The sequence below is a fragment of the Strigops habroptila genome, chromosome 3 (assembly GCF_004027225.2).
Source record: "Strigops habroptila isolate Jane chromosome 3, bStrHab1.2.pri, whole genome shotgun sequence".
Classification (NCBI taxonomy): Eukaryota; Metazoa; Chordata; class Aves; order Psittaciformes; family Psittacidae; genus Strigops; species Strigops habroptila.
The window spans coordinates 76,184,511-76,204,194 of NC_044279.2; the positions used below are offsets into that span (position 1 = coordinate 76,184,511).

A 19,684-nucleotide genomic window follows, 5' to 3' on the forward strand; every position below is an offset into this window, starting at 1 on the left:
CAGGACCAAAACACTGAACAACAATATTCCAGGTGTGCCTCACAAGCGAGGAGTAGAGTGGGATTAATGACATCTTTATCTCTGCTAGTGATGCCCTTGTTGATGTAACCCAGCATGCTTGTTGGCTTTCTTTGCCACAGCTGCACACTGTTCACTCCTATTGAACTTGCTGTCCACCAGCACCCCCAGGTCCCTTTCCACAGAGCTATTCCCCAGCCAAATAGATCCCAGACAATAGGAACAGGATGCAACAGAGCTTAACACAGGCTTTTACTGCTGTGTGGACTGCACGTGTCCTCTGAACCCTCGGTCTCCTGGCCACCAAGGACAGCTTCATGGCAAACTGTCAGGAAGTGATGGATGCTATCCAGAGCATGTGAGCAGCTGAATTACCTGCATATTTGTTTAAACTCTTAAGGTGAACAGTGAATTGCAAAACCTCTTTCAGATGCCTGGATACAACATCATGGACTCATACACACCTTTTCTGCTTCTTAGAGCAAAGGATACATGTTTTGTACATTAGTACATATAAGAAAGGGCCAAGTAAACAAATGTAAACGTGTAGAATGTATATATGTGAATTTAGGGAAGAATGGCAGAAACGGAGTTTGAAAGACAAAGGATAACTCAATTTTGCAGCTGACAGTTTGCATGAGCCACCCTGACAGGCACAATATTACTCTCACCTATCATCCATTCTGAAATCACATTGCAAAGCTGTGTCTTGGACTCATCAGTACTGAAATGTGATCTTGGGAAACAAGAACAGAAGCGTACACAGGAGGCTTGACTCAGCAGTGAAAAAAATAGGGTTTAAGGAGAGAAAAATGACACCTTCATACTTTTAGTTGAGAGGCTCAATGGACACGCTTGTTCTTTTGAATACATTTCAGCCAAAGGAATGACTGCAGCTTTGAAGAGTTCAGTAATTGAGGAAAGAAGTGGATAATTTGGCAACAAAAAAAGGGATGGAAACACTTCTCCTTCCCCCTTTCTTTAAAGCAGGCGATATTAGCAAAAGAGAAAAATCAGACTGTCAGTACAGATATTTAGAACTTTTAGGAGACAATAAAGCCTGCAGTGAAAGTGAAAAGAACATTAAAAACTTGGGAATAAGGAAATAGCTAGAAAAGAGAATGCAGAGATTAATTAAGGTGAGGGCATATTCAGTGAGTGAAAGATAGAGTGCAGACGTGGAGTGACTAGAAATCCAAACAGTGCTTTATCCTATTTTATTATTTTCATTACATAATTAAAGAACTTACTATCCAGAAGACAAAGGCATGAACTTCCCTGGTTATCACTTGGTGATACCAATGCAGGAATACCACCTGTGACACCCCCTTATCCTCAAAAATTACAGTACAACTGATGGTTTGGATATTAGGATTCCTGCAAGAATTAATTGATGCCTGCACAGCGCTCAAAAAAAATTCGCTATTTATAGGCATAAGTATTAGTTTCAGATGACTCCTGTAGGAATGGGTTTCTCCATCTCATTCTCAGTCCATGTGTTTTCTTTGCCTAGCTACAAGCACTTTAATGAGGGCCTCCTGGTGGTGGAATCTGCGACAGTCAAGCAGGAGGAGAGCGTAACTCTTTGCAAAGCGGTGAAACAGCTGTTCTGCCATCTCTTGAGTTGGCTATAATGAAAAGAAGAAACACAGTGAGAAAAAGAGGTGTCTGCTATTGTCAATTAAATATAGGCGAGATATTTACTATCTAGGATACTAAAGTAGGGACATCATTAACGGCAGAGTACTGAGGCACAGGAATTATCTCACTGCTGAAGAAATTAATTGGGCGTGAAATTAATTTCAACATACCAAAAAATTTTGATTTTACAGGTTTTTAAACTCAAGCTATTTAGTCCACCAGTCAATGTAGCAACTTTCAAGCGGCAATATTACAATAAATATTCTCTTTGACACCAGAGTAAGCCTAGAGTAAGTCTACTGAATTCACTAGCCAGTGGGGTTTCCCTATAATTATTGATAGGGTTTCCCCTATCAATATTGATATTCCCCCTATAATTATTGATATAACAGGGAAAAATAATAATCCTGCAGGCAAGAGAAACACTACTGAGTTAAAAGCATCTCAGACAATCTAAGCTATAGATTCTGCATCATTTGTGAACCAAGAAAGCTGAAAGCTCCAAATTAGGCCTACCAAAACCAGCTTGGGTCTATTCCAAAATTTCCACATTGTCATGTGCTACAGCCCTATCTTCATCCTGTCACACTCTCAGCCTTCACCAGCGCTCCCAAAGACTTCTTATAAAAAGCTATGTGGCCTCCTTACACGTGACTGCAACATGCAGGTTCTTCACTGTTTAATGAGCTTTTGCAGATCCTAAGTGATGTTTCTAGTTTATTGCACTGGGAGAGAGAGCGTCTGGCTAAGTGTTTCACCTCCCCACAAGGACAGGCACAGCCAAAACCAGGCCAGTCGCTTAAAATCATATGTCAAACTACCTGCTGGCAGGGGAACAATGCAATATATTGAGAGGCAAAGCTAGAAACGATGATACTCTTGTCTCAGTATCTACCTGATTTAAGTGGAGAAATAAAGACGAGAAGCTGCTGCCAGAACAGCCTGGGAGGTTGGTGCAGCAAGGAAATTCCACAGCTTTTTTTGAGGAGTCTTAGCAAGAATGAGATTTAGTAAAACCATGGAAAAGAAGAAAAATTCCTGAAGCAAATCACACTAGAAATCGGACACTGAACGTCTTCCTCTTGCTCTCACAACTTCGGGAGAGCTTTCTGAACTGTCATTCACAAGCCCTACCAACTCTGAACTATTCGCACACACATCCGCGCGCACAGCAACCAGGCAGACAGAAGTGAGCACTCACCTCACACACCAGGGCGGTGGGGATGGGCTGCCTGGCTTTTTCTGAGCCTCTACCCTTGGAGAAGGAGGCTGCCAGAGAAATCACTGTGAGAGCCTGGGTAAAGCAGGACAGTTAGTTTACAATAATTATAAATGTTTACAATAATTATAATGTATTACCACAATACTCATCCCACTTGGACCAAGGAGAACTCAAGCACACAACTGTGCCAAAAAAGACAGGTTTCTTCTAGGAAGGTGAACATTACTACCCCTGTGGAGCACATCCTGACCAGCACTTCTTAATATCTGGTTTTCCCCCCTCAATAACAAACCCCAAGTTCATAAAGAATCGGATGTGACTTTGTCTTTGAGCACCTCAGGGAGATGCTTTTCTCATCGGAGCTCTGCAGGTCTGAGTACTTGTTTGGAAACTCAAAATTTTTCAGCACATTTAACAACAACAACAACAACAAAGTGAGTGTTAAGAGTTCAGTCCCTCACTATCCTGTATGGCAGTATGGTCTTTGACTTAGCTACAGGCTTTTTCAGTTCAAAATTTTAATTCTGCATTCTCCCAGCTTTTTTCCAAGTTCTTGCCCTCATTTCACTTCTGGCCCTTCGCCTTTGCATAGAATCATAGAATCCCAGAATGGTTTGGGTTGGAAGGGACCTTAAAGCTCATCCAGTCCCAACCCCTTGCCACAGGCAGGGACACCTTCCACTAGAGCAGGTTGCTCCAAGCCCCGTCCAACCTGGCCTTGAACACTGCCAGGGATGGGGCAGCCACAGCTTCTCTGGGCACCCTGTGCCAGCACCTCAGCACCCTCACAGGGAAGAACTTCTTCCTAATGTCTAATGTCTAATCTAAATCTCCAGATTTCCTGTAGGCCCCCTTTAGGCACTGGAAGCTGCTCTAAGGTCTCCCTGCAGCCTTCTCTTCTCCAGGCTGAACAAGCCCAGCTCTATCAGCCTGTCTACACAGGAGAGGTGCTCCAGCCCTGTGAGCATCTTTGTGGTCTCCTCTGGACTTGCTCAAGCAGGTCCACATCCCTTTTTTTTGGGGGCCCAGAGCTGGACGTAGTTCTCCAGGTGGAATCTCATGGGAGTAGAGGGGAGATCACCTCCCTCGACCTGTTGGCCAGGCTCCTTTTGATGCAGCTCAGGATGTGGTTGGTTTTCTGGGCCGCGGGCACGCACTGCCAGGTCTCGTTGAGCTTCTTGTCAACCAACACCCACAAGTCCTTCTCCTCAGGGCTGCTCTCAGTCCATTTTCTGCCCAGCCTGTATTTGTGCTTGGGATTGCCCTGACCCAAGTGCAGGACCTTGCACTTGGCCTGGTTGAACTCCATGAGGTTTGCACTGCCCCAACAGATGTCCACACACACACGTGGACATCAAATACTGAGAGGAGCCACAACTACTTCATGAAGCCCTTGTTCAGAATGCGAGTTTTCGTGCTGCTTTGAAGGGTGGTTGGTTCTCCCTTCTGACCTGTAATCCCTTAAGAAAAGAATAAAATAAAAATAAAATAAAATAAAATAAAATCATTAATTTCCAGTGATTAGGGGTCAGAAGGCCACTGTTTTTGTAGCATGCATCCTACAGGAATAAGATATCGCTAAACTGAACTATTGGAAGATACTGCAGCACCAGAGATTTCTCTTGTCTCTAGTCACTGGGTGGCACTCATGGTATCTTTCCAATTCTCATTCCAAGTGAGCACTGCTCCGGCTCACTTCAGGAAGGTGCCAGTTAAGCACCCTTTCTGAGAATGAAAAACTGTTAAGTAACTTTTTTGTGGTGTATGAATACATGTAGAAGGGAAATTAAACGGTGGGGATTCTCTTATTTTCTCCTTTCTTTGCTGCCACTTCTGTTTATCTGCCTGCTCTCCCCCACTTTTTTCCCCCTCCTTTCTTTATTGTTCTCCTTTAGCTAAAGTCCACCATATCAATACGTCATTTAAAATTAAGCTTCTTAACAGCAGCTTTCTAACAATGAAGCAAGTCATTTGATTCTAACAGAGAATTACTTTAAATTTTAGAAAAGTGGTATTTTCCCTCCACAATATAAAAAAATATCGGTGATACAGAATCACAGAATCAATTGGGCTTGGAAAAGACCTTTAAGATTCATCGAGTCCAACCGTTACCCCAGGCACTTGCCACGTCCACCCCTAACCCATGTCACTGAGGCGCCCCATCTCCACAGCACCACCGGGAATGGGGGCCCCGAGGCGGGGCGCCCCCCGCGGCCGCATCTTCCTCCTCCTCCTCCCGGCCCCGCGCGGCGGAGCGCCCGCCGTCGCCATGGCAACGCGGCGGCCGCAAACCGCTCCCGGGGCACGCGGCAGCAACGCGGGCTGAGGCGGCGCGGACGCGGGGCGCCGGGGAGCACGCGGCAGAGAGGTGCTTTCCCCCCCCCCCAAAGCGAACCTCGGTGGAACAGCCCGGCCCGGCCGCCCCTGCACGCGGGGGCTGACCCTACCACTGCGAGGCGGGGGGGTGCTGGGGTGAGGGGTGTTCCACCGCTGCGCTCGCCCACCCCGCTGGTTTCAGCAGTGAGATGCCGGGGAGGGGAAGCAGAGCGGGGACCATCCCCAGCGCTCTGTGGTTCCCCCCCGCCTCCATTTAACCCCCTCGGGCGTGGAGGGATTGGGTGGGTTGGCGCACAGCGTGAGGGCAACGGGAGCGGGATCTGGTTGTAGGTGACACCAGGTAACGGTGGTGGAAGTGCTGAGAAGGGGCCGCCGGAGGAAACCCCTGTCCCTGCCAACACCGCCGTCTCATCACGTCGACGCTCGCACCTCCGTCCTCAGAGCGCCGTTGACGCCCGTCCTGCTCGCGGGCCGCGCCGGCATGCCTCTCTTCGGAACACCTTCAGCCCAAAGAAGACCCCCCAAGGAAATGTGCCTCTCTCTCCAACCTGAGTCTGGTGAGTCCCACCGGTGGCTCCTGCCACCATAACCCGCACACCACCATAACCCACACACAAGCTCCCGGCTGTGCCTTTCCTGGCGCTGCTTCTGGTCGCTGGTGACAGTATGTGAAGTAGAAATGAACAGTGTCCCTGCCCATGGCAGGGGGTTGGAACTGGATGAGCTTTAAGGTCCCTTCCATCCCAAAACCCATTTCTGTGATTCTGTGAATAGAGCAGGAAGGATAACCAGGGAAGGATCATCATCATCCTAGTGCAAAAACTGTTTCACCTAAAACCTCACCAGTGGTCTCTAAGCGCAGGGAGGTGTATGTGTCTTTGGGCGGGAGAACGTTGCAGGTGTGCAGTGAGAGGACTGGCTTGGTCCTGTGCTGTGGCGGAACGTGACCAAAGCAGGATTTCATGCTTCAGCACCATTCAGGTTCTGTTGGAATGCTGGTCACTAAGAAATGGGAAAGCAGAGCAGGGGGTGGCTTTGGATTTCTGTAAAATGCTGAGTGTGGATCTTCTCCCTGCAGCTGGACAGATCGACCCGTGAGATCGAGCTGGGGCTGGAGTACGGCAATCCCACCATGAACCTCGCCGGTCAAAAGCCTCAAGTTTGAAAATGGCCAGTGGGTGGCAGGTAGAGCGCGGCTCTGCTGGTTCTGATCTGGAGTAGCCACGGTGGGCTGACAACCCGCATTTTGATGCTCTGAGGGCTGGAGCAGCTCTCCTGTGAGGCAGACTGAGGGGGCTTGGGCTTGTTCAGCCTGGAGAAGAGAGGGGCTCCAGGGAGACCTTAGAGCAGCTGCCTTAGAGCAGCTTCCAGTGCCTAAAGGGGGCCTACAAGAAATGTGGAGAGGGGCTTTTACAAGGGCAGGTAGTGACAGGACAAGGGGAATGGGTTTAAACTGACAGAGGGGAGATTGAGATGAGCTCTGAGGCAGAAGTTCTTCCCTGTGAGGGTGCTGAGGGCACTGGCACAGGTTGCCCCCGAGAGCTGTGGTTGCCCCCATCCCCTGGCCAGTGTTCAAGGCCGAGGTTTGGACGGGGCTTGGAGCAACCTGCTCTAGTGGAAGGTATCCCTGCCCATGACAGGAGGTTGGAGCTGGATGAGCTTTAAGGTCCCCTTCCCAACCCAAACCAGTCTGTGATTCTGTGATTTTAATCTGCATTTTAACCTCCTTCTTTCCTTGCAGAATCAGGAAGCTTCACGGGGATCGCAGAGAAATGCAGCGCTTGCGCAGCGAAACCAGCAGCTGGAGGAAGAAACAACCTCCTTCGGCCTGAAAGTGGACATTCTGCTGGACATGTGAGTCTGTGCCCAGCTGCCGCTGCAGCAGAGATGCCCAAGCAAAGGCACTGGGGTCTATGCCCTGCTCTTTCAGCTTTTCCCTGCTACACAAGACAGCCATGATGGTGAAGTGAGGGCAGGAGCAAGTCTGGCCTTCTGCTGCAAGGAGAGGGGGAGTTCCTCCACAGTAGAGTTTTGGCTTTGGTGAACATCATGGCTGATGTGAGAGGAGCCCCTACAAGTGCCATGGCTCCATTGTCCCTTTCTGCACGGAGTACGAATTTTTCTTGTTACTCTGGCCTCTGCCCTAACAGTGAAACTGAGCTATAGCGCACCCTCTCCAGTCACAGAAGGTTAAAGCTTCCAGCTCCTGTGACAAGTGGCGTGACATATTCTGTGTGTAAACCATGGGGTGAAAGAATCCCTAAGCCCTAAATAAACCGAAATTCAACCTTACCCAGAGATGATGTTTAAAATCCAGAGACACTTTCAGTGAAATGGAATGCCTGTACATGCTCAGACCAGTGAGTGATTTTACCCTTTATGTCAGTCTGAGTAAATAGCTCCTCATCCCTTCATCCTCTTCCTTTCTTGTGCTCTTCCCGTGTTTTAAAACTGGCAAGCAGCTTCTGTGGCTGGGGTGCTGAACCAAAGCCCGACCTGCTTTCCAGCTTTCCCCGGCAATGGCAGTGAAGTGTGACATTTCCTTTTGCTTCCCTCTTGCCCAAATGGGAGCAAACTCCCTCGCGTGGGTGCTGCCTCAGGCTGTATGTCCTGGTGACGTCTCGGGGGAAGGTTGTGCCATGGAATGGGGAAAAGCTTCTGGCTGTAGCACGGCATGAGGGTTGGAGGAGTCGCTCACCCTTGTTGTTGCAGCTCTCCGAGACCACAGCAGAATCCCACCTGATGGAGAAGGAGCTGGAGGAACTAAAGAGCCACAGCCGGAGGAGGAAGTGAAGAAGAGGAGGTGGCCAGAGGACGGGGGAGCGAAGAGGCCAGCTCTGACCCTCAGTGCCTCCTCAGCGCCTTGGTATCGCGTGTGTAGGTGCTTCACATTCCATGGGACTGCAAGTAACGAGGCGCCCCTGGCATCGTGCGGTGCCGTAGGTGCCACGTAACGGCTGGGTGGCACCCCAACACAACACACGATGACACCGTCAACTGGCACTCATGGATTTTCTCGGAGCACTTTACCTCGCTGCATTTCCTCAAGAAGATCCCTCTCCGGGCACCTTAAAAACGCAGGACACCCCCTGACCTCCCCCAAATCTGCCCCCTGGGGGAGCCTGCGGGGGCCTTTGGCGAGAAGGGTGCTCGCTGTCGAGGCTTTTGCACCGTTTACATAAACACATTTAAACCCAGACTCTGCGGGTGTTTGCTCTGAGCTCCGAGACGGGGGGGAACCGGGGTGGAGGGAACCGGGGCGGAGGGAACCGGGGCGGGCTCCTCCCGGCCGCCAGGGGCCGCCGCCTCCCCCGAAGCCCAGGCGGCGGGAGGGCCGCCTTTCCGCTTCCGCTGTCTCGCCGCCCCCTCCGTCCGTGGCTGGTGGTGATGGCGGCCGCGGCGTCCCTGTCCCCGGAGGAGCTGCTGCCCAAGGGCGGCTCGGGCAGGGCCGAGGAGCTGGAGGACGAGCTGGAGGAGGAGGAGGACGACGAGGAGGTAGCTGGGCGGCGGGCGGCGTGGCGGGACGGGCCGGGGCCGCGGTGACCCCGTGGGTCGCGCCGTGCCGGGCCTGACGCGGTTGTTGCCGCCCGCAGCTGGACGAGACGCTGGCGGAGCGGCTGTGGGGGCTCACGGAGATGTTCCCCGAGTGCGTCCGCTCGGCGGCAGGAGCCACGTTCGACCTGTCGCTGTCGGTAGCGCAGAAGATGTACAGGTGAGGGAGCGGGTCCTGCGGCTGCCCGGGGCGTGCGCGGCGGCTCCGCGGGGCGGGGAGCGGCGGGGCCGCGGCCTTTGGTTCTCGGCGGCGTTGGGCAGAGCCGGGCGGGGGGAAGGGGCCACCTCGGGGCAGAAATGAGGGGTGGCTTTCGTGTGAGGCACAGAAGGGAGGCCTGGGGGAAGCCTGGCGCCTGTAGGAAGCAGGGAAAGAACCGGTTCTTATTCCTAACATGCTTTCTCATCCTTAGGTTCTCCAGGGCAGCTCTGTGGATTGGGACCACCTCCTTCATGATTCTGGTGCTTCCTGTCGTGTTTGAAACTGAAAAGCTGCAGATGGAGCAGCAGCAGCAGCTGCAGCAGAGACAGGTGAGGCGGGAGCACCCCAGCCCTCTCCCCTGGCCCTGTGCTTCCTCCCAGGCACCTCCTGTTGAAGGAGCCTGGGGAGCGGTTTGTGATAGAGTGTTCATTCCACTGGGTGCCCTGGTTGGATGCTCCCAATGGGATGATTCTGCCAATTCCCAGTAATGGGTTGATGGCAAACCCCAGCAAACACAACCTGGCTTTCACCAGGCTGGAATAGGCAGTGAGGGCTGCACACGGGCTGAAGGCAGCGACATCCAAATCCACCCCATTTGCATTTGGTGTGGCCGAGCATTGCGCTGGGTTGTCACAGCAAGGGAGGAACTGGTATCACAGGCCTCAGTGCCTGGCTGGGAGGCTGTGGGAGGGGAGGGCAGCACACATCCCCTGTCCCATGTCCTCACAGCCCCTCAACTGACCCTTTTCCTTCCAGATCCTCTGGGACCCAACACGGGCTCTCAGGGGGGATGCCAGGGGCCCTGCCACCATTGTCTGGGAAGATCTAATTTGTGGAAGCTGCGTTGGATTTGTATCATTGGGAAGACCTTGAGATTATGATCTATTGAACTGTTGATTTGTTGGGTCAGGGCATTTTTTTGTTTTTCCCGTTTGTTTTTATTTTTGGTTCTCCTTTGGGACATTGACCTGTTCATAAAGAGGGGTGGGAAGCCCGTCCCCCTCTGGACCTGCTGACAGCTCCTGTCTGCATCCTCCCCCTGTATAGAAGTCGTGAGCTTTTCCTCTTATTCAATCAATGCACCGTAACCAGTCACAGACTTGAACTGGGGGAGTTCAGTTCCTCTTCCAGCCCCCTCGTACTCCCATAAAACCACCCCGGGGCTCAGGTTGGGCTTCAGAAGTCAAGCAAAATGAATCCCAAATCCTTTGCTGGCTGACATGGAGCCGAAGGACACCGGTGAGAGGAGGAGGAGGAAGAGAAGCAAGTTCCCCAGCAGGCAAAGCAAAGGAAGGTGGGGTGTGGGTGGCTGCACCCCATGGAAACTCTCTCCAGGAAGACGTAGCTGCAGAAATACCGTCACGGCGGCTTCGTGTGTGTGTGTATGTGAGAACCGAGGGAGCGGCAGACTCAAGACGATCACGTCCGCGCTGATCCCCTGCCTCATCAAGTAGAACTTCAGCAATCAGCTGGGTATTTTTTTGTATTGAATATTAAATAAATCCAACCTGAGCAGTGTGGTTTTACTAAACGTCCTTTAGGGAGGCTCAGTTCTTCCGAAGCCGTGGGAAGGGATGGACACTGCTTTGGCACCTGAAGATGACAGAGCAACAAGCTTTGCGCTGCTTAAGAGCGTTCTTGGAGGGGAGTGATAGGACACGGGGCAATGGGCTTAAACTTAAACAGGGGAAGTTCAGGATAGATACAAGGAAGAAGTTCTTTACGTGGTCTAGTGTGAGGCATCCCTGCTCATGGCAGGGGGGTTGGAACTCAGTGATCTTAAGGTCCTTTCCAACCCAAATCAGTCTATGATTGTACTCGCAGAAAGGCTCTTAACTTGTACAAAGGTTGCAGTTTTATAACCAAAGAACAAAAAAATTTATTTTGCCTTTACATCCTTTGTTACAGAACAACTCAATTGAACATACAGAAGTGATAGGACATTTATATGGAATTTTTTTTTTTCCATTTTTAATATTTGGTTAAACAAAATACATCTCTGTAAACAAACCCAAGACAAGAGGCTCTAATGAAACCAAACAAGCAAGAAAACAATGCGGGGCTTCCCCAATCCCAAGGGGGCACTGGGCTGCCTCACCCACCCCCTCGGGCCTGCACAGCTCCCTCCCCTCCCGTGGGGTATGTGATCCCACTTTCCCTTTACCTGAGCAGCTGGATCAAACCAATTCCCCTTCATGGGAAAGGAGGGGACGTAACAAGGAGAGGAAATTAGCCCCAAAATAGTTGAAAACATCTTTGCATATTTTGCACTGAGCCGTTGGCTCGCAGCTTCCATGCAAACGGGGTTTCTCCAAAGTGCGACTTTATTCAGCATAGAAAACATTGCTGTCTAGATTTATTCAGTTTATGTTTTCCCCCTTCTTGAAGAAATGGCTTCAAGTCACAAGCAGAATGCCACAGGCTGCACATCCTGCTGGTAGGAAAGTGTTTAAAAACCTCTGCCAGCTGGTATTGGTCATTGGAATGTGTTACGAAACAGGACTTCTTATAGAAACGTCGGGTCTTTAAAACGCACGAGGGCCCTTTCGCCCTCGGCTGTGGGAGGCTGTGACTGCAAAACGCTGCTTCCAGATGTCCCAAACAGCGGCGTCCCCTCACCATGTGGCCTCTGTTCTCCATGAGGAAGGTGCAGGCTTTGGTGGTCTCTCAGCTTTGAGCACCTGCTCGTGCATTTGCAGAGCTCTCGAGAGAAAAAGAACTTAGACAAGGTAGTTACAACCCCTCCTTCCGCAAGCTCCAACAACAGAAGGGAGACCTCCCTGCAGTCAGGAGTGGCATCCTTGGAGCTGTGCCATGTCCCAGCATTTGCTGTTACCCCACACGCATCAAGGAGGGAAGCAAACAGCAGCTGAACCAGGAAGCACTGAACACAATGGAGTCTGTTCCAAAGTTGGAGTTTCCTCCTCCTGCTGTGGAAGGCATGACTGAGCTACAGCTCAGCCAGGACACTGAGAAACAGCCCGTGGAGATTCCTCTTGCTGTCTCCATGCCTGGTCACTCTTCCCCACGGAAGGGAGGGAAGGAAAAAGCTATGTGTCCGTTAACGGAATGTTTGTCGGCCAACGCTGAAGGAGAGGTTGGTTCAACACTGGGTCAGGGGGTCTTGAATGCCCGCAGGTTGTGGTGGACCCTCTGCATCTCCTACGTTACTGGCTAGTGACTGTAACAGGGGCACAACCTGACTGCTGTAAAGGCTTCCCTCCTCGGCTGAGCTCTTTCTTTGTAACTTTACCTCTTTCTGGGACATTCTCATAACATACGTGACTGCGCATTAGTCTTCTGGAAAGAGGAAAATAATAGGGAATCAGTTCCTCTCAAAACCCTTCCAGTTTTCTTCCTCTCTCTGAGCAGCCCCTAAACTACTGGGTGACCACACAGAAAACCAAAAGAGATGTTAAAAGAGAATAAAAACGAACCCCAAACCACTCAATGTAGCACAAAGAAATCCCGAGCAGACCACGGCCTCTCTGCAGTCAAGAAACGTGATGCTCCTCAGTGAGCCTGCACTGGCTGTTTCCATGTCACCTTCACCAGCAGCCACATGCTGCGGAACAGCTTCTCACCACAAACGTCAATCCCTGGAGACACTGGGGAAGAATCCTCAAGCTCCTCAAAGAGTTTCTTGAAAGATGACACTGTTTTTATTATTGTTTCCTAATTCCTGGCGCAAACCACCCCTTGGAAGCAGAGGGTGGTGCTGAGCACCGTACCATTCCTAGTGTTTAAGTGTGTCCTGAGAGACCTGTAGGAATTGCAAAGGTCTTCACGACGACTTATTTTGGAGGGAGAAGCTTGTGAAGAGGCGCCGGTGTGCTTGGCCCCTGCTTCTCCCCAGCAAGTCCCACCACACGTGGCCTCAAACGCTGTGGGGAGAGGGTGGCCAGAGGCTCCCGGAGCCCCAAAGCCCAGTTTTCAGAAGCGAGCGCAGCACCTGCTATGGCAGCTCACCCGCCTTTGTGATTGAAGAGATTGACTTCCAGTTTCCTCCACTCTGCCCTCAATTCTCCCCTCACCCCCCCCCCCCACAACGTCCAGCGCCATTGCCCTATTGCACCAAGGAAGGAAGAGAAGAGCTTAACAAAGGAAATTCCAGATGAGAGGAGTCGGGGCACCCATGATCCAGGTTTTGAGGATGTCAGGAGTTCAGTGAAGGGGAAGAGCTGTAGTGGGAGGACAGAGTCGGTCCAGGTCACACGTCAGCTCTCCAGCTCTGATGTGCTTCCACCTCCTCTGGCACCACCAGCAGGAGTTCACAGTTCTTGCCTCTCAGCTGGTGTTTCAAAAATTTCCTGTCATCAAGAGAAACAGAAAGAAGCGCTACTGAATGCAGAACTTCATTACCGCCTATAACAACTCACTGCAACTAGGTGTGCAAGTATGACAAGAAATGGGAGGTAACCCACACAGTTTAGTTATTTTCTTATTAAAGATAAAACAAATATTAAACTTGCCCCACTAGATTCTACCCAGAAAAGTATCACAGAATCAGACAGATCTTAACTTCAGCAGAGGTTGAGTCTATATAGATGTCACTTCCCAATTTTCCAAGGTGGCAAGGAAAGAATTAAGTTCAGTTTCTTCAGTCTCCGAGATCAAGAGTCCCATTGTACTTGAAAAGAATTCCAACAAATCTGGAGTACTTGTCAGGAAAAGAAAAGCCCCAACAAAACAACAATCACTTTGATGTCCTAAATCATAGCAGCAGCACACCACCTGCTCATTTGACATGGGTCTGCAGCCCTTTTCTGCCCAAAACCATCTTCTAATACCAAACTTGGATTATCTCCAGTAACTATGAAAGTCAAATCAAGGTTTTCTCTGGTATCTTTTAGCCCAGGTTTCCAGCATACCCTAGAGAGAAAGCCCTTACTTATTGCTGAAGAACAGTGCACCCAGGATAAAATCCACCAGCAGCTCTGCCCTATGGTTCCACAACTGTGTTACTTTACCCCAGAAGTTCACAAAAGGCCAAGTTTCACTTTACCAAGACTTTAATGGCAGGGTGGGCTCTGCAAATACGACTCATGTGCAAGCCCTACCTCAGGACAAGCCTAGTCAAGACAGCAAAGCTGCTAGTAGGCTCTAGAACAGGATGGAATGGAAGTTAGCAGCAACTAAGAGCAGGTGAGACTACAGTCAAACCATTCACACCAACCATCCTGTGTTAGGATTAGAGAGGGGAGTCAAGCCAGAAGTGCAGTGTAGGCTTACGTAGGGAAATGACACCTAGCAGCAGTTTTCCTTTGCAATCAGGGACAAGGCTGCACTTTGAGTCTGGAAAGCCTTTTGTTGGGAACATATGCACAGATTGCTACTAAGGAGGCAAAGGGATGCTGATACTCTCATGTTTGAGGAGAGAGCCAGGCACAGCACATCGCAAGTGTCACCCAGTAATACCAGACTTGGCCTCTACCTTCATCACTGGTGACGGAGCCAGCCATGTGAGAGACAAAGTCAGGCTCTCCCCAGCCCACAGAGATCACCCCTGCCAAAAGCACTTTCCTAGCCCAAATGGGGTATCAATCTAAGCAGAGGCACAAGAACCTTACTGCTCTCAAATCTTTGCTATGGAAGGTCAACTATAAGTGTTTCAGTTGCCAACTGCTTAAGGACAGATTCCCCACCTCCAACAGGGAAGGATTTGAGGAGGAACAGGATACAAAAACTCCTACCTGAGCTCACTTTCACCTCCAATCCACTCAGGCACCTTGAGCTTGGAGTCAAGATTGTAGTAGGTGCCTCCCACCTCACGCACACAGATCCAGTGCTGTCGCTTAAGGGGGAGCTTCAAGGGGCCCCAGCAAAGGCTGGAGGGCAGGTTCATGATGAAGCCCATCACGTTAGACAGGGCAATGACATTCACATCCCTGAAAGAGTGCAGAAAACAAGGCAGTGCTAAGATTGTATTTTGGTACTTCAGCTTCATCTCTCTCTCATTTCTACGAGCGGCGGCCACCTTCCAGAGTTACATGACATCTCGGTACCTGCGCTTGTCCCACCAAACTGCCTCGTAGCCTTTGGTCTGAAGCGCTGCCATGATCACGTTCACATCATAGTTTCCGTTCCCCAGCATGCTCTTCTTGTGGGGCGTCACCATGGTGTTGGGAGACAGCCTGCAAACACAACAGGAGGCTGCTCGCCAAACCTGCATTCCACAGTCAGAAGGGGCTCCTTGCTGTGTAACTCGAAGCCCGTTTTCAGGGGGGTTGTGTTTAAAACCAAACTATTCCATTCACCCTTATCATTCAACAAAGGGGCTGAGAGGGCTAAACAGCGCATTAAGAATAATTTTGATGTACAAAGTTTCCAAAGGTCCTAGCTTTGATGTGAAAGAGACCTCTTCCCCCCACACTCCCTTGAGCTGGTACTTCTGAAGGATGCTTCAATCATTTTTACCTCAATTCACGGTCAGAGTAAATGCCAGATTGCCATTTAGGACGATGGCTACCACAGTTTCAAGAGTTCAACAGTCAACACCAGTCCTGAAGACTGAATGAGATGAAAAAAGGCAGGGTGGCTTGGCTGCAGAAAAGGGTTGTTCTCCCCCACCACCCCACTGGTAAATGAAAGAAGCACTTGGACACAAAGATGTGGAGATATCTGGGCTTAGGAGCTTTCTAAAGCATTGCCGTTGCTATATGATAAAAAATAGATCTGTTGCTGTAGGTAACTAAACAGATAGCCCTGTTTGCGTATAAATCTCTTCAGTTTTAATCCATAAGCTTTCCTAGAGATCATCTGCATTACTACAGCATCTAGGAATCCAGAATCACAGTCCACCACATTACATGCAAAAATACAACAGCCTTTGCACAAATCCATATAATGGATGCAAGACAAAACATGGAGATGTGGCAAAAAGAACCCCAAACAAACTAACAGTCACTTGTATTGGTTTGGGGAAACGACAAGGGGGTGAATTATCGCAAAGGTGAAAGATGGGCTTCAACAACTGGAAGAGCAAAGCACAGGGGAAAACTGGGAGCAGAGAACAGCAAGGTCATGCAACACCAATCGAAAGCTCTGTTGTGGTGAGTTGCTCTTTTGGTTGGTAAGGACTCCATTAGCTCTGCCAGCACAGGGTTCAGATGTTTCATATTGTCCTAACAGCCACATTTCACCTGCTACTCATGCCAACTCCGTCCCCCAAAACTCCTGATGTTCCTACACGGTTTTTGCTCGCCCTTTAGCACAGTTCAAGTTCTTCAGGTGTATTTCATCCAGTGAAAACCCTTCAGCATTCTTCCCCTGACAAAATAAGGCATTTGACAAGCAGCAGCAAGCAGTGGGTTGAGTAGGGGGTTTCAGACCAACCAAAACTAGAGAGGTTACAGACAGGTAGGTTTTTACATCAGCTGTGAGTTTTCTTGCAGTGGAGCAGAGTACAGCAAAACAGCCTGGAAGTGAGTTAACTACAGAAGGGAGAAACAACATGGTGATAGGAAAAGCTACAACATTTCCAGAGAATGATGGTCTCCAGCCTCCAAAGCTCTACTGTATTTTACCAGTCACAGAAGAGATGCGACTGTAGCTTGTCACAGCTCTTCCAGCATCTCCATAAAGCAAGACCACTTGGCTACAACAAATTCCTCAAGATCATTGCTTCAACCTATTCATTCTCCTGAGTGCCAGAGAGCTAGGGAAGCCTTCCAATCAACAGAGCACTCTGGGTTGCACAAGCACCCTCTCATGGCCCCGCTTTCCAGAGAGAAGCTTATTTGAGAGCTGAAAGAACACATTTATCTTTGTTCCTTCCCGTAACTTTCAGAGCCACAGAAATGAGATGAAGAGACCAGCAGAGGTGACACTCTCAAAATCTGGTACTTGTGAGCAAACATTCACCAAGAACTGCCTTAATGTTTCTACTCACACACACCTAAATAGAGTCCACAACCACCAGCTAAAGGATTTTGATTAGACAAGGAATCAAATTGCCTCCCCAAAGATAATATAAGCTGAGGAAAACAGATAAAGTTGGACAGAAAGCCAGGTAATAATCCTCCTGAGCTTTCCAAGTCAGAAACTGTCATCAACATGTCGTCTTAACCCAAGAGGCTCCAAGATTCCTGTCCGCAGTTGTCTTTTCTAATCAGGTCTTAATACACAGACTTCAGTGAAGTGAAAAGGTTTTGTTTGTATCTCCACACAGTATTTGGAACATGCAGTCTTACTTCCTGCAACAAAAGCCAGAAGAACATCAAAAAGATGTTTCTTGTCTTCGAGGAAAGGAGAGAGGAAGGACTACAAAAATCAGAGGGGAGCTTGGACACAGTTCTGGGGTACACTCGAGGTGATAACCATCAGGCCACCCTGGCCTTACACGATGGGATGCAGCATAAGGGAAACTAATGATTAATCAACGTGGTTCAATCACTCTTCCAGGGATGTGGCAACAGCTACAGAAAGCTGAAGCTTATTTGTGATTTCGTTACCTTGCCAACACCAGGTTTAAAAAAATCACCTCGCAACGTTTTTGTAGCTTATTAAAAATATTCATCAGTCCTTTCTCAACACACGGAATATGACTAGACACAGGAAAGACATATGGAAGAGTGATGTATAAAGGGCAACTGAATCCACTCTTCTTAAAGGCAAGTCAGAGTTAGACACCCAGCAGAGTTACCCAACAGAGATGCAAAGGTAGTGGCAGTTCTTATGCATAGTTTATAGCTCATCCATTTCTGAGAGGAATTGCCATGTATATTTCCATACTACCACGGGGCTGAATCAATCTGTTTATCTTGATCCAAGTACTAAGACGGAACAATATCAGGTTGGAATCAGAGACAAATTCTCCTTTCTAGAGCAAAAGGTCTGACAAGATAAACACCCCAGCTCTTTCTGAGAGGCCTCATGCCACACACTAGTTCTGTCTCACCAAACCCAAAGAAAGCCAACTAATCAGATCATCACACTCCTTCTGCCACATGAACGGCCTTTGTTTGCTTCAGGCCGATAGCAATCCATCTGTGATTGAGATTCTGACAATTACCACTCTGGAACAAAACCACTGCATCTTTACACGAGACAAAGAGTGCCTTGAGCCTGCCATGGACCAGCTCCACTTCACCAACAAGAAGTTTATTTATAAGGCTATCACAAACAGCACTTCAAGCCGATATTTGCTGTTGCCTATCACCACATTTCTATTGCCAGAGACAGGCATGCGTTTGACGAGTCCATACATCTGGTTTTCAGGAGAGCAGTGAGAGGCACACAGCTCCCTGCCCATCAGCAGCACAGGGGACTGCCGCTGCCTCCCCTAGCAGTACCTGCGCAAATGCTGCTACAAAGCACCACTTCCTACCTGTCACAAACACAAGGTGCTGTCAACTGCTGGTAACGGGTATTTGAGCGTAACTTACGCGACGTTTACAACATCTGTGGATCGAGTATCAGAGGAGATCCCCTTTTCCTATTTAATTACTTCGTCAATGAGAAGTCACCACAGTTTTCAAAGGCACACAGAGGAGAATTTCCACAAAGCATTGAAACAGCATAAAATAAACATTGAGCAAAATACGAGCTATTGTAGAGGCCACATGAATAACTTAATTTATCCCAGTAAAACTCAAAAATGCTTTTATTAATTAAGCTGCTGGGAAACATTTAGCAATGCCACAGAAAATGGGATCTAGCTACTGAAATTAAATCCAGTTTGACAGACTATGCAGGGTCTCAACCATAATATTCGAAGAACTTCACTTAACCACTTCAATAAGGAGTCACTCATTAGGCGAAGCTCCTACTTCCCCAAAAACTCAGAAGTGCTGCAGTACCAAATCAAGAAGATTTTACGATGACATATTTGTCATTCCCGCTGCCTTCACTCTCCCAAGGGAATCCCAGATCTGTTATTAACGTCAAGATAACATATCTACATGAGGCAGGGGCACAAATATGGAAGACGGGTAGAAGATGCGTTAAGGTGGGTGGGGGAGAAGACAGCAGTCCAACTGCATGACAGCATCTGCAATATAGCCCTTGGACCCAAAATTGGCAGCCAGAATAGTTAAAGAAACAAGTAACAAGAGAGAGAATTTCTGCATGGAGAGAGAGAAGGAAAAAAAAAAAAAAGAGGGGGAGGTGTTTAAAAAAGAACCTACATTTGGTTCAAGGCAGTAACATACTTTGAATCCCAGCTTTGCTCTATTTTCCCCACCAAATAAGATCTCAAAATTCCTCTGAGCAACAGAGCACAAGGGGAAGCTGAAACCGGTACAGAGAGTATCCTACCTCTGAAAAATCTCCTGCAGGGTTTCCCTAGTGAAGGCGTTGCTGTCCTGGAAGACGTTGTTGAGGGCATGGAGGGCACACAGCTCCTTACGCTGCTTCTCATGGTAAATATGCAGTGGTGGTGGCTGAGGTGGCTCTGGCGATTCCGATTTGGTCTTGTCACCTTTCCATGGCACGCAACTCATTTTCTCGCAGGGTGGGTGGAGAGTAGGTGGTGAGAAACGAAGGAGGCTGAAGTTTCTTCCTCCACAGTCACAAGAGCAGCCCACTGCACCTTTCTTTTGTAGGCTAGCACTGCTTCCAGCTCCCAAACCCTCCTCTTGTGCTTCAGTTTATTTAGTAATTGCCTCTGACGGCTGGTTTTAAAAACCACATCAAGATCTGCAACATAGTTTTCCTCCCTCCTCCCATACCCCATAAAAGGTCATACTTCCCTCCCCCCCACCCCCCACTGAAAA

The 19,684-nt window shown here is 49.2% G+C and overlaps 3 protein-coding genes and 1 long non-coding RNA gene across 6 annotated transcripts; 2 read left to right on the top strand and 2 right to left on the bottom strand.

Annotated features, from left to right (window-relative positions):
- Window positions 1-1,219: 1,219 nt before the first annotated feature.
- LOC115604777 lies at window positions 1,220-3,533 on the bottom strand. Its single transcript, XR_003990406.1, has 3 exons — window positions 2,861-3,533; window positions 2,555-2,649; window positions 1,220-1,646 (listed from the first exon to the last, which is right to left on the bottom strand). It is a non-coding gene; the product is annotated as an uncharacterized LOC115604777 (long non-coding RNA).
- Window positions 3,534-5,146: 1,613 nt separating this feature from the next.
- CBY1 (chibby family member 1, beta catenin antagonist) lies at window positions 5,147-8,417 on the top strand. Its single transcript, XM_030478174.1, is given in 9 exon segments — window positions 5,147-5,252; window positions 5,551-5,716; window positions 5,718-5,775; window positions 6,297-6,368; window positions 6,370-6,403; window positions 6,960-6,971; window positions 6,974-7,003; window positions 7,006-7,072; window positions 7,930-8,417. Coding segments are annotated over 8 exon segments (372 nt in total). The 5' UTR covers window positions 5,147-5,252; window positions 5,551-5,699; the 3' UTR covers window positions 8,012-8,417.
- A 120-nt stretch (window positions 8,418-8,537) lies between these two features.
- TOMM22 (translocase of outer mitochondrial membrane 22) lies at window positions 8,538-10,495 on the top strand. Of its 2 annotated transcripts, none has more exons than XM_030478175.1 (4): window positions 8,538-8,713; window positions 8,812-8,930; window positions 9,181-9,298; window positions 9,726-10,495. In XM_030478175.1, the coding sequence occupies exons 1-4, from the start codon at window positions 8,606-8,608 to the stop codon at window positions 9,840-9,842; spliced, it is 462 nt and encodes a 153-aa protein (XP_030334035.1). In that variant the 5' UTR covers window positions 8,538-8,605; the 3' UTR covers window positions 9,843-10,495. The 2 variants fall into 2 exon arrangements, with proteins under 2 accessions (XP_030334035.1, XP_030334036.1); XM_030478176.1 differs by having other exon boundaries at window positions 8,560-8,713; window positions 9,181-9,303; window positions 9,726-9,798.
- Window positions 10,496-10,823: 328 nt separating this feature from the next.
- Window positions 10,824-19,659, bottom strand: JOSD1 (Josephin domain containing 1). 2 transcript variants are annotated; one of them, XM_030478178.1, is made up of 4 exons: window positions 19,227-19,659; window positions 14,975-15,103; window positions 14,651-14,857; window positions 10,824-13,621 (listed from the first exon to the last, which is right to left on the bottom strand). In XM_030478178.1, exons 1-3 carry the CDS (start codon window positions 19,409-19,411, stop codon window positions 14,659-14,661), a joined length of 513 nt encoding a protein of 170 aa, XP_030334038.1. In that variant the 5' UTR covers window positions 19,412-19,659; the 3' UTR covers window positions 10,824-13,621; window positions 14,651-14,658. The 2 variants fall into 2 exon arrangements, with proteins under 2 accessions (XP_030334038.1, XP_030334037.1); XM_030478177.1 differs by having other exon boundaries at window positions 10,824-13,279; window positions 14,663-14,857; window positions 19,227-19,643.
- Window positions 19,660-19,684: the final 25 nt, after the last annotated feature.

What these genes read in the sequence shown, in the direction of transcription:
- TOMM22 (XM_030478175.1), top strand. Translation starts at nt 8,606, where the DNA reads ATGGCGGCCGCGGCGTCCCTGTCCCCGGAGGAGCTGCTGCCCAAGGGC. An exon ending in GTAGCGCAGAAGATGTACAG is followed by an intron (nt 8,931 to 9,180) that starts GTGAGGGAGCGG and finishes TCTCATCCTTAG; the next exon opens with GTTCTCCAGGGCAGCTCTGT. An exon ending in AGCAGCTGCAGCAGAGACAG is followed by an intron (nt 9,299 to 9,725) that starts GTGAGGCGGGAG and finishes TTTTCCTTCCAG; the next exon opens with ATCCTCTGGGACCCAACACG.
- JOSD1 (XM_030478177.1), bottom strand. Translation starts at nt 19,411, where the DNA reads ATGAGTTGCGTGCCATGGAAAGGTGACAAGACCAAATCGGAATCGCCA. An exon ending in CTGCAGGAGATTTTTCAGAG is followed by an intron (nt 15,104 to 19,226) that starts GTAGGATACTCT and finishes TTGTGTTTGCAG; the next exon opens with GCTGTCTCCCAACACCATGG. An exon ending in GTTTGGTGGGACAAGCGCAG is followed by an intron (nt 14,858 to 14,974) that starts GTACCGAGATGT and finishes GCACTCTTTCAG; the next exon opens with GGATGTGAATGTCATTGCCC.